Here is a 13622-nt window from a genome sequence, read left to right on the forward strand (position 1 = left end):
AGGTCCACAACTGCTTATAACTGTCATACGAACTGATTTTGCGATGTCACTTCTATAACATTTATCCCACTGGTCTAATGCGCCGCATCTCCCGTTTCCAGAGTTGTGCCCCTTAGTTGTCAACACCAGCCCTGTGGTCGTATATTTCACCAAGGTTGTAAACGCCCACCTAATACTTCCCTCGGGAATATCCTTCCACACTAATTCGATATGCCTTAAAGCTTGATAACAATAACGGCACTTAAATACCGTTAAAAGCGGTGGTAAATCCACTTCACCCACTCCAACAATCACTCACTCACTGGAAACATGTCTATTTTTGGAAAGTACCGCCAAAGGAACTAACCTGTATTTCTTATCTTTGTTAATGGACAAGAAGATGCGATCTTCTTCCGTTAGCCCTGCCAGTAACTTGTAGAAGATATGGAAGTTGCTTTCACCGCTTCCCTGGTGAACCACCCGGCTCTTCTCCAGCATGTAGTCCTTTATTGAAGCTGTGAGGAAATATTGGAGACTTGAGACACACACACACGCCATGAGTCCTAAACCGGCTTGGGGCCGTGGGGTAGTCTGGTGGTTACATCGTTGGTTCGTCCAACTAAAGTCCCAGGTTCGTTACCCACATTAGTATCCCTTCCCATATGTTCCATAGTGACATCAAACCCACTGTCAATACCTCTGTACGCTCAAAACATAGTCTAGTATCATTATCATCACCAGCGCACCGCTTTCAGCAGTATTCCATATACGGTCACGTTTAACAAATTACAAAATGACACTTAGTCACTAATATATTATGACACTGTCTAACCCATAAAATAGAACTGTGATTGTTATAAATTGAATATTCATAAGCAGTAACACTTCAATTCATCGTCATGCTCAATTTATCGTCATGATATCGTCATGCTCGCTTCACAACTGTCCTGCTTGATTTAAATTACTCCGGGGCGGTGGGGTAGCCTAGTGGTTAAAGCGTTCGCTCGTCACGCCTGAGACCCGAGTTCGATTCCCCATACATGTGTAAAGCCCATGTCTGGTGTTCCCCGCCGTGATATTGCTGCAATATTGCGTAAAGCATCACTCACTCACTTAAGTTATTCCACGTCTTACGTGATGAGGGGAGAGTGGATAGCCTGGGGCGTAAAGCGACGAAGGTCCAGGAGCGATTTCTCACTTTGGTACAATGTTAAGGCCATTTTCAGCAGTTAAGAAATATCAGTTAAGGGTAGTTACACAACTCGTATATGTTCACGAAGAAAGGCTGATAGAAGGAGGGTTGTACATCACGGAAACATGACAGGTTACTTACCTCCCCGAATGCTTCCATCTTTGCCAAAGTCAAGTTGTAAGTACTTGGCAAATCTACTCGAGTTGTCATTGAGAACTGTCTGTGCATTACCAAATGCTTCAATCACAGGGTTTACCTTAAAATATATGTTATTATTAATCAAGTATCACAATAATAGAGCGAATCTCGTAATTATGTTTTTCAGGTGAACATTTGTCTTGCCTTTGCATGTGTTTGTGAGGGTGCTACCGGAGAGGCAAGATTTCGCGAACACGTGGTATCATCACTATTAATTTGATGGTGATTCATAAACATAAGGTTATGATATAGTCGGACACGTACAGTCGACTCTGCTTTTAGCAGATATTTTTTTTATGATTATGGCATTAATTTGTGTCGCTTTTGTTACAATGAAGAAAGAAGTTCTTTAACATTTTTCAACTCTGGGGATTGCTTTTCTTTGTAAGATCGTGTTCATAAACATCCTGGGTTTTTATCATGGAAATCATCGTCCCTGAAATAGAAACATGGTCGTAGTCTACCTCTTTTAATATCATATATACTCAATATTGACCCCCGTGTGACTCGTGAAGATCACTGTTAAAATTTATCTTCATCAATCCATGTTTGTCGTCAGAGGCGACTAACAGGAACGGGTTGTCAGACTTGTTGCATGGCATCGATGCCCATGATGTCAATCACCGGATTGTCTGGTCCAGACTGGATTATTTACACACTGCCGACAAAGTACTTGATAGGTGAATGCATTGTTAAATGTGTCTGTAGACTCACCTCCAGTATCTTGTCTTCCAGACCTTCAAGAGAGCGGCCACAAATCGTCATCAGATGCTTCACCATGTATTTTGTGTTCTCAGTCTTTCCTGAGCCAGACTCACCAGACACCAATACAACCTGTTGGGAATATTACATTACCTCTAGCATATTCTTCAGACGAAATTATATTCATTCATTACACACACTGACAGTAAGTACCCAGTATCGGTGTTAGTGCTTTTGGTTTAGTTCTTTAACTTGCCCAGGTCTTAGCAGGGGATATATAATGTCAACTATTCTACTGACAGTATCCTACTAGATATTGTAGATTGTCTTATACGGTAAAAAAAGAAGAATATCTACTTATTTATGTTTTTGATAAATTCCAATGAGCACTCTCTTGATTTAGATCTTAATCACATGATCTGCTTTCGAACCAGGGAGACATACGCAAATTCCAAGAGAAAATGAATATATTAAATATGTAAAAACTTATCAAAACTGACATTTCCTTTCACCATGCTCTTAGTATGACCAAATACGGTAAAATGATTTTATGCATTGTACTCATTAATTTTTCACAAAATCAGCGTTCAGAAGGAATACATTCCAGAAAGTCAAGCTATCTGTAGACAAAACTAAAGACAGCCAAGTGTATCATGGACTTCGTTGTTGCAAAATGAATATATTTCTTAACGTTTGTCTTTACGTATAAGGTGCAAAACTCTGCACATGTACACAGCAGCCGCAGTACAAAAGTAACATACCGTTTTTATGAGTGTCAACAAATTCAGTAATGGTACTCTCGTGTTAATTGACTTTCTGGTTCATCGATTGTCTGGTTTGTTTATAGGCTTACGTCGCATGGCAGCAGTACTGCTGTGCTGCGTCAGGCAATAAATACTTACTTTTTATGCAAATTGTATGAATGGCGGGTTCTACCGGTCGAGCAGGACATGCTTACCCTTTTCGCGAACACCCTATGTCATCACTGATTTTCATTTTAATATAATTTCCACAGCTATTTGCCCTTTACGTCAAGTGGAATCTGTTTCGGCAGATAATCTAGGCTGGTTATTCTCTTGCATGGACAATTTCTAGTCACCTGGTTGGTCTGGGTCTCGTGGAGTCTCTTGAAGGCCATGGCGGCTGTGTGGAATATATGGGGCTCCATGTCGTGGTTAAGACCCTGCAAGCCGTACTCATCGTGGTGCTGTAAACACACCAATTCAAATAACTGCCGGGTAAAAGAAAGCATACACTTGAAAGTCGGACGTGACGAACAAATTCCAAACGTTATCAAAACGTTACTAGGCTGAAAACAGTCGCCAAAACACTGCAAACTTAAGGTTCAAAACATAACTAAGCTACTCGTACCAAATACATCGTCTGACCATTGCTTGTTTGTTTCATCTTTAGAGAGAGAGAGAGAGAGAGGGGGGGGGGGGGGGGGGGGGGGTTAAGTAGTCATTGAATTTATGGCGACGGTATCCTCGTGTGGATATCAGAGCATTTAGGTTTTGCTCAGCCTTAATTGGTATGAAAAAACGTCTTTTACCCTTCAGGAATTTTTCGATGAACACAGTTACATCAACTTAACACATATTTATAGATATTCATTATGCTTTAAAATTCCTTTAAGATCACAGCTCATAGTAACACTTATACAAGATGAGCTCGTGTTTCTGTGCAATACATACCTCCTCGCTATATATTGGCAACGTTTTGAAAGGGTTGATAGACAGAAGCACATCTCCGCAGCGTGTCTGAAATGGGATACATGAACATTTATGTTTACTGTATGTATGTCTTTGCATAACAATTTTATTTATGTGAACTTACATCTACCATGTCAACCACGGATAATTCTAATATGACTCAATATAACACCAGAGCGGGGAACTACCACTACCATCCCGATATAACATCAGAGTTGGGAACTACCACTACCATCCTGATATAACACCACAGTGGGGAACTACCACTGCCATCCTGATATAAGACCGGAGCAGGGAACTACCAATACCATTCCGATATAACACCAGAGTGGGGAACTACCCCTACCATCCCGATATAATGCCAGAGCGGGGAACTACCGCTACCATCCCAATATAACACCAGAGTGGGGAACTACCACTACCATTCCGATATAACACCAGAGTGGGAAACTACCCCTACAATCTCGATATAACACCAGAGTGGGGAACTACCCCTACCACCCCGATATTTCACCAGAGTGGGGAACTACCACTACCATTCCGATATAAAGACAGAGAGGGGGACTACCACTACCATCCCGATATAACACCAGAGTGGGGAACTACCCCTACCATTCCGATATAACACCAGAGTGGGGAACTACCCCTACCATTCTGATATAACATTAGATTGGGAAACAACCACTACCATCCCGATATAACACGAGAGTGGGGAGCAACCACTACCACCCCGATATAACACCAAAGTTGGGAACTACCTCTACCATTCCCGATATGACACCAGATTTGGGAACTACCACTACCATCCCGATATAACATTAGACTGGGGAACTACCTCTACCACCCCGATATAACACTAGAGGGGGAGCTACCCCTACCATCCCGATATAACACTAGAGTTGGGAACTACCACTACAATCCTGAAAAAATACCAGAGAGGGGAACTACCCCTACCACCCCAATATGTCACCAGTGTGGGGAACTATCACTGCCATCCTGATATAAGACCAAAGCGGGGAACTACCACTACCATTCGGATATAATGCCAGAGAGGGGAACTACCACTACCATCCCGATATAACACCAGAGTGGGGAACTACCACTAAAATCCCGATATAACACCAGAGCGGGGAACTACCTCTACCATCCCGATATAACACCAGAGGGGGTAGCTACCTCTACCATTCTGATATTACACCAGAGTGGGGAACTACCACTACCATTCCGATATAACACCAGAATGGGGAACTACCCCTACCATCCCGATATAACACCAGATTGGGAAACTACCACTACCATCCTGATATACACCAGAGTGGGGAACTATCACTACCATCCCGATATAACACCAGAGTGGGGAACTACCCCTACCACCCCGATATAATGCCAGAGTGGGGAACTACCTCTAACATCCCGATATAACACCAGAGCGGGGATCTACCCCTACCATCCCGATATAACACCAGAGCGGGGAACTACCACTACCATCCCGATATAACACCAGAGTGGGGAACTACCACTAACACCCCGATATAACACCAGAGTGGGGAACTACCCATACCATCCCGATATAACACCAGAGTGGGGAACTGCCACTACCATCCCGATATAACACCAGAGTGGGGAATAACCACTACCATCCCGATATAAACCAAAGTGGGGAACTATCTTAACCATTCCCGATATGACACCAGATTTGGGAAGTACCACTACCATCCCGATATAACATTAGAGTGGGGAACTACCACTAACATCCTGAAATAATACCAGAGAGGGGAAATTCCCCTACCTTCCCGATATTACATCAGAGTGGGGAACTACCACTACAATCCCGATATAACACCAGAGTGGGGAACTACCACTACCATCCCGATATAACACCAGAGGGGGGAACTACCTCTACCATTCTGATATAACACCAGAGTGGGAAACTACCTCTACCATCCCGATATAACACCAGAGTGAGAAACTACCTCTACCATCCCGATATAACACCAGAGTGGGGAACTATCTCTACCATCCGTATATAACACCAGAGGGGGGAACTATCTCTACCATCCGGATATAACACCAGAGTGGGGAACTACCTCTAACATCCCGATATAACACCAGATTGGGAAACTACCTCTACCACACCGATATAACATCATATTGAAGAAGCCATAAATGAGAGATGATGTAAAATCTATGAGGGTTTTCTCCCCTAAATAGAAGATGAATGTCATCGCTTACTCATTACTCAATATCAAGCAGTGAGACGTTTGTCCATCCCTTTAAACTTTTATGAATATCCAACAATCCACGAATTTAATATGCTTATGCTATCATCAAATGCAACCATCTTAAAACATGCATTAGTTTATAAATATCAAGCAATGTTTGTGAGACGTGCTTCAATGTACACCTTATTACTCAGTACTTCTTGATGTGTAACCTTGGCCCATGCCCATGGGGCTCTTCTCCCTTATAAAGCTGACGCATTTTACTACTGAAATTCCTTTGAAAGTGCCATTAAGCTACTCACTCAAGCATGGGCCAAGAACTGTTGTTTTGAGAAAAATGCAGAAAATCATCGGTAACGAATCAAATTTTCATAGATTCCAACATATATTCTACCATGTCATTTCAGAATCCTGCATTGGTCCGACACAGGTATCTTGTCTACGTTAGACCATTTTTTTTTTCAGGAGCACTTCTTTCGCTAGTTTTGCAATTTCAAACAGTGATCATGCTCACTTCTTTAATGTTGCTAATTAATGTGGTGCGGTTCCTACATTATATATAGCAAGTGTACATGTTGCAATATATGTCAAGTGGAAAACTGGAACAAATACTTAGAGAATGTATTGTAAACTTCAGTAACATCAACACGCTTCTCTATCACGCACTGTGACGTCGTGTCTACCACGTCGCCATGCTTTGACGTTCCACCTGTAGCGTTTTATGACGTCCTAATAGTGGTATGTACTTTTGCTTCAATTACTCTCGGGATTTCAGTTCGGAAAATGTTTACAAGACATCTGCCTGTGTGATGTTATTGTGTCTCATTGAAGTTGTTCAAGTACTATGGTGAAAGTAAGGTGTGGCCTATATATCTTCAGTCAACCCTGATTTCCCCTTTTGTCCTGCAATTATAGATTAAAGCGACGATACGTCACTTATAATTTCCGCTGTAACAAAAGAGTTCGCGTTTCTTGTGTCATTACGTCATGGTGAATGGAGGTAAATATTGTATGTGTTCAATGAAAACGTTTGGAACTTCGATTCGATACCCGTATTTTCAAAAACAAAATCTCATGTTGTCGTGAATATTCGATTCTGATTGGTCAGCCAGAGGTATCAAAATCACAATAACTACCCCTGACTGAATCCACGGAAGCTAGTATTTATAGAAATGTACAATTATCGGTTCCAAATACAGAGTTGCTCTTACTACAATCTTCAAAGTATGTTATCGGCTCCACTAATATACACACACACTCACTACATTAGCGTCACATTCTCTCTCTCTCTCTCTCTCTCTCTCTCTCTCTCTCTCTCTCTCTCTCTCTCTCTCTCTCTCTCTCTCTCTCTCTCACACACACATACATCACACACTCCCCTCAGACCGTAATTTAAACAATATTCAAACATCTACTCACACTCATGATAAGGTAAAACAACATGTTGACTGAGCTGTTGAAATATAATCGATTTCACAAAACAGCAGCGCATTTACTTTATTGTTAAATACATGCCTATACTTTCGTGAACTGTACTTGTCTTTGTGTGCATAATCATATATTTACACAGATATATCGATCAACGCACATCTGTATTGATTTTGCGTCGTTGAATACCATGAAGTTGGTACTACATAAGTACCACCAGCGACAATTCAGAGGGTATTTATCCTACCCGGAAGATTCATTAAAGTTTAACGCCACTCGAGTACACTCGCCTATAACTAGTGCTTGGTAGCTCCCCTGCCTATTCCGGGAAATGTATTGTGTACAATGTAATGTTAAGCGGGTGACTAGACTGGGATCACATGCATTGTGTGATATTTAGATCGTGTCATGCTTGAATACCCGGTTAGAAAACATTATTTATGTGTTTCGCCTGTCTCTATGTCACTATGTTTAGGCCTTGATATATAATTATAAGATTTTCATTCCACTGTCTCTCTACAAAGCACCCCTCCGCGCCCATTGTACCAACAGAGGAATGCGTGACCAATTTTGTTTTGTTTTGTTTGTTGTTTAACGCCGCACTCAGCAATGTTCCAGCTATATGACGGCGGTCGGTAAAAATTCGAGTCTGGACCAGACAATCCAGTGATTGACCTCATGAGCATCGATCCACGCAAATGGGATATGATGACATGCATCAACCACGTCAGCGAACCTGACCACCCGGATCCCGTTAGTCGCCTCTTACGACAAGCACAGTCGCCTTGGACGGCAAACATGGCTTGCTGAAGACCTATTCTCTAAGTAACGATAGGATTTATGGATACACAACTTCTTTATTACAACACCGTTATCAAACAAGTGATAAACTTGCTTGATAACATTGTTAGAACCTACACCGAAACGTCGCTCTTAATTGTAATCAAGAAGTTGTTCATCCATAAATTCTATCCTTATTTACTACTCCAGCTTCTAAATGCCTATCAAAGAATTTATTCTCTACCCGGATCCTTACGGGTCCATTTTTTCTTTACTTAATCAAATAACCCATACGCGTTGTTCTACCAAACATCTATTCTCCATATGAATCACCTCTGTTGACAGTTAATGTATACAAATGTTCCTTGAACGCATAATCTCAAAATTAATGTATTGTGGCCTTTTGGGTATTAAGGCATGCCAAGACGTACCACAAGACGTGTACACCCAACTTAGCCTCACACATCTATCTATCTATCTATCTATTACCTCTGTTGACAGTTAATGTATTCATATGTGCCTTGAACACATATTCAGGGTATTGAGGCATGCCTTGTTAATCCGGGAACGCACCTTTTCGAATGATTACTGTTAAGAACGTATTTTTTTTAACTCCGTAAACATGATTCGTTAATTAGAAAATTTCATAATCCGGACTATTTACCGCTGCCGTACAAATTAACAGGATTTTACTGAATGTCCCCATCTTCATGTCACTGTCCTGATATGTATTGTATTGTGTGCCCTGAGTGTCTTGCACGATTATATCGATTCCCCAGTTATTGCTAAATCACTATGACAGTAAGGAAACTGATATACAAAAGAGAATATGTGTATGTTGAAAAAACCCATCCAAATCCCCATCCCGCGCCATTTGTTGTAGTTGTTTGATCAAAGTTAAAACATTCAAGGCCTCATTTAAGCTTTCACAAAGTTTTATGGAAGACATGGGGAGGACATTTCCAAATTTGACGCATCAGTGACAAATACTATGTCCGATGCAATTGCCTATATTCACCTGTGCCATATGATTTTTTTCAGATGCACAATTGACTTGCCTTTGCATGTGTTTGTGACGGGTGGCATAGGTGGGTCAGGACACGCTCACCTTATCGCGAACACCTGGTATCATCACTTTTTGATAGTGATTCATAAACACGTGCTCATGATACGGTTGCAATCGTACAATTTCTTGTTGCTATGGAAAGGGTTTTGTCCCTATTATTTACTAAATAGCTAAGATGTTCTCACAACTCCCTTCGCGATATAAGGTGAAGTTTCATTGGATGGTTTTACTCTTCATTTTACTTTTACTGAGCTCATTCAAATGGTTTAATATCAGTTATTGAATTCGAATTACCCTAAGAAATAATCACACTCAAAACATGCATCTTTATTTCAAGGATTTATGTTTGAAGGATAAAACTATTATCCTTCTCTAATGACTGTATCGTGATATTGATGCTTTAACAGATGACATATTGTTGTTATATAATTAGCCCATCCACGACATTGTGCCTGAATTAATAGCAGGTCCATTATACGTCAAAAATTCATCGCTGAATAACGTCTTTAGGATACGGTCTACTGGGGCGGATGTTCTGTATTCCAGAAGCGCAATGTGGTGACATTATACGCCTGCCATCTCGTTCTTGGCTCTGTACCAGGAAGTTGAAAGGTGACTTTTGCTGAATGCCTGATACGATCCCAGTTCATCTTCCGAATAGACAGGGATCATATATTTGTAATGCGATAACGAGAACGTGACAGTCTCTGGTATGTTGCCAAATAAATCACGTACATGGTTATGCCCTTTCATTTTTATGAATAGTGCTAACGTTGAACGTCGCATATAAAATATGGAAAACGTAAATACATTATCTTCAAATGGTAATTACGGCAAATATTTGTCTTTGTCTAGAAGTATTTTTTTTTTACTGAAGCATTGTCGATTTGACGTGAAATATTAATTCAGTGAAGTTACGACCAGGGTGCCGTTGTACAAAAACCTTAGCGCTACGACTGTCTATGTTAAGGTATGGGGGTTACAATCACCTTAGCGCTAAGATCGCTTTGTGCAAGTGGGCCCAGGTCGGTAACGCTAGAGTTACGTCACTGCGTCCTGTAATGAATTCAATCAACAACCTAACACAACCAGTAGTTGGTTGTATGATACTGTCATGCCATACTGTCACACAATCAAAGAGTTTTAATTTTTCATTCTAATCTGAAGTTGAGACAACCTGTGAACCAATTTCGTCGACTCATATGACAAGAACGGATTCAGTACCTACGTAACAATGAAACATCCGACTCCCAAGAGGTTTGGTTTGTTGTTGGTTAACACCGCACTGAGGAATATTCAACCTATAAGACGGCAATCTGTACATAATCGAGTCTAGACTAGACAATCCAGTGATTGATATCATGAACAACAACCCACACCAGCGGTACGGTGACACGCAATTAACCTAACCATGGAGCCTGACACTCGAACCATTAAGTCGCATCTAACGACCACCATAGGTCGCTGGGATCAATTCCAACCTGCAATTCCCACCGGGTCATGAAGACGCCGATCACGGGACTCAGATACAGCAAAGATATTTATATAAAATCTCTAAGGGAATACTTGCAGTAGATATACCGGGCAAAAGAAAGTATACACATGGATTTGACCAAAACATAAATTACAGACGTTATCAAAACGTTAACGTTACTAGGCTGACAGTTCCTCTAAACACTGCAAATGCGAGGCCCAAAACACAAATAGCATACCCTATGAGATGCATGTCCATCGAATAACCATTATCTTTGTTTCATATTTAACCACAATCAAACACGTGTGTCTACTTTCTTTTCCGACAGTTTAAATGAGAACAAAATACATTAACAGCCTTGTACCACATATTACAACTATCGATGGCTAGATATATAGTTACAATTGAGGCGGATCAATGGAAAGCGTCTTACGTATATCTTGTCATTCTCGTATCTCTCCTTCAGAACCTTCAAAACAGTGTCTTCTGTAAGTTTGCTCAGTTGGGTCAGGTCACTGACGGACGTCTCGTCCTTCCACCGTATACTACCGCGGGCAGGCATCATGGGGGCTGTATCCTTTAATCCACACAAGCTTCAATCCTTCACAGGAAAGTTAAACCTCTACACGGTGTATCATATCCTGCTGTAAGTCAGTGGGCTATTGTTGAAGTGAAGTACTTATATTCCTATAGTCCGTTCTGCAAAGATCAAAATTATATTATTTGACACACAAAAATATATATTCTTGCATCGAGAAGTACACATATCTTTTGAGCACTGCTGTGAAAGCTGTGTTATAGTCCAGTAATGTCCAGCTTCAACAAAATTGAAGAAAACGAACGCACATGCCATTACATACAAATACGCTGTACATGACGGTACACATAATCACGTACAACTAAAATTGATTATTTAAATTGTCACGTACATCTACGAATCTGGGTGTATACGTTAAGATAAATATGACGTTGTTAAAAAGCTCATTTTAACAAACTTTTTTGTCATCAAAAACTGGTTTCCACAGGAGCAATGGCTTGTGTGGGATCAATGAACCATATTGACGTTATCGATTACCAAGATCACACCACTCTCTAGATCTGCCAGTGAGGGTCGGTCGGGTAGCCTAGTGATTAACGCGTTCGCTCGTCATGCCGATTCCCGACATGGGTACAATGTGTGAAGCCCATTTCTGGTGTCCCCCGCCGTGATATTGCTGGACTATTGCTAAAAGCGGCGTAAAACCATACTCACTCACTCACTCCGCTGCTGAAACTGGTTTGCTGTACGTTTTACATTCGAGACACTGGTTACTACTGTTTTTAAAATGGAGAATGTGAAGGAATGATATTGGTAATATATACAATCTCACCCTCGTGTCGTTTGAAAGCAAATATATCAACATTCGTCGAGACAAGTTGTATACTTTAAAGATTCGTGTTGATATATTTGATATCATTTGTTTCTTTTTGTTTGTTGTTTGACGCCGCACTCCGCACTATTCCAGCTATGTGGCGGCGGTCTGTAAATAATCGAGTCTGGACCAGACAATCCAGTAATTTACATTATGAGCATCGCAATTGGGATACGATGACATGCATCAACCACGTCAGCGAGTCTGACCACCCGATCCCGTTAGTGGCCTCTTACGACAAGCATAGTCTCCTTTTACGGCAAACATGGGATGCTGAAGACCTATTCTACCCCGGATCTTCACGGGTCTATTTGATATCAAGAGGCACGAGGCTTTGCTTCTCTATATGTTACGAAATCCGTGTATGATATCATTGTTGTAAAATATGTTTTGAAGCTATGCTCACGGGCCCTTTCATTTCGACAATGGGCAAACATAATGTGTTGTTTCAACCAAGTGTAAATGTTTTACCCTGTTTAACTTTGAGATATAACCATTCTTGCCAATATTCAAGCACGTATTTTTTAACCAATACGACAGTACATGAATGACAAACATTTAAAAAGAAATTGATCATGATGATCACTTACCACCTTTTAGAACAACATCGGCCACCTTTGTCGATAAGCACAAGAGTTCCCTAGTCAGACCACACTAGAAATATACACAAACCCCATCACAACCCGCTGACGGATTATGCACTGACGAAATGTGAGCAGACGATCCCAAGTCACGTGACGTCCCCAGCAGACGACAATGTTGGTGCAGCGAAGCTTGACAGCATTAAGTCTCTCCGGAACAATGTACCTGGTTGGAAGATGATAGCCAGCTTTTGATCCAGGTGTGTGATTCCTGAGAAGAATCTACTGTTTCACATAAAAGTGCCAAGGAATCTTAAAAATAACGACACTGATACAAACACTGGTCACCAATAGCCATTATGAACGTAATACGTATTAGCAGCAGTACGAGAATTCTACTTCATTAGACAATCTTGCAAGGACGATCTGTACATGCATGCTGGAAGGTTTTATCATATATCTTCTCGATATGATGCACAACGGGTATCACGGATAGACGCTTTATAACACGTCTCCGAAGGTCAGGTTTTAATCATTGCTCAGCCATACACGTTCAGGAACAGGAGGCCTATATTCGTTGATGTTAAAGTTCAAATCCGTTAAGAAGGTTTCAATGACAATGAGTAACATAGCCGCTGACATGCCATACTTTCTTCAAGGGAGTGGTGTCACACGCAGCGTATGGGTATTGTCATGATATTAGGTATAGGAATAGTTTGTATACGACATTCTCTGAAGCCGTCGTGTATGCAACTCTTTAAAATGCTAGTAGCATGCTCGAAAATAGTTTACCTGACACCCCTTAAACAAGTTCAAAGTAACTCTTTAGTGGTGTAATATAAAACTGAATATTTATCTTCTTAAGGATAAGCGTTT

General features: G+C 41.0%; 1 protein-coding gene across 3 annotated transcripts in view; it reads right to left on the minus strand.

The window, feature by feature from the left end:
- Positions 1-13213, minus strand: part of LOC124135929 (chitin synthase chs-1-like) — a 47827-nt gene extending 34614 nt beyond the window's left edge. For 2 of the 3 annotated variants that reach the window (XM_048381964.1, XM_046501624.2), the window contains exons 1-7: positions 12756-13213; positions 11187-11452; positions 3766-3831; positions 3171-3278; positions 2084-2203; positions 1313-1427; positions 347-494 (exon numbers count right to left, since the gene is read on the minus strand). In XM_048381964.1, the coding sequence (XP_048237921.1) occupies positions 347-494; positions 1313-1427; positions 2084-2203; positions 3171-3278; positions 3766-3831; positions 11187-11318 (689 nt within the window). In that variant the 5' untranslated portion in view covers positions 11319-11452; positions 12756-13213. The remainder of the gene's footprint in view (positions 1-346; positions 495-1312; positions 1428-2083; positions 2204-3170; positions 3279-3765; positions 3832-11186; positions 11453-12755) is intronic. The other variant, XM_046501625.2, reaches the window with a different exon arrangement.
- Positions 13214-13622: the final 409 nt, after the last annotated feature.

This window comes from Haliotis rufescens, unplaced genomic scaffold (genome assembly GCF_023055435.1).
Source record: "Haliotis rufescens isolate VD_foot unplaced genomic scaffold, xgHalRufe1.0.p SCAF_4, whole genome shotgun sequence".
NCBI lineage: Eukaryota > Metazoa > Mollusca > Gastropoda > Lepetellida > Haliotidae > Haliotis > Haliotis rufescens.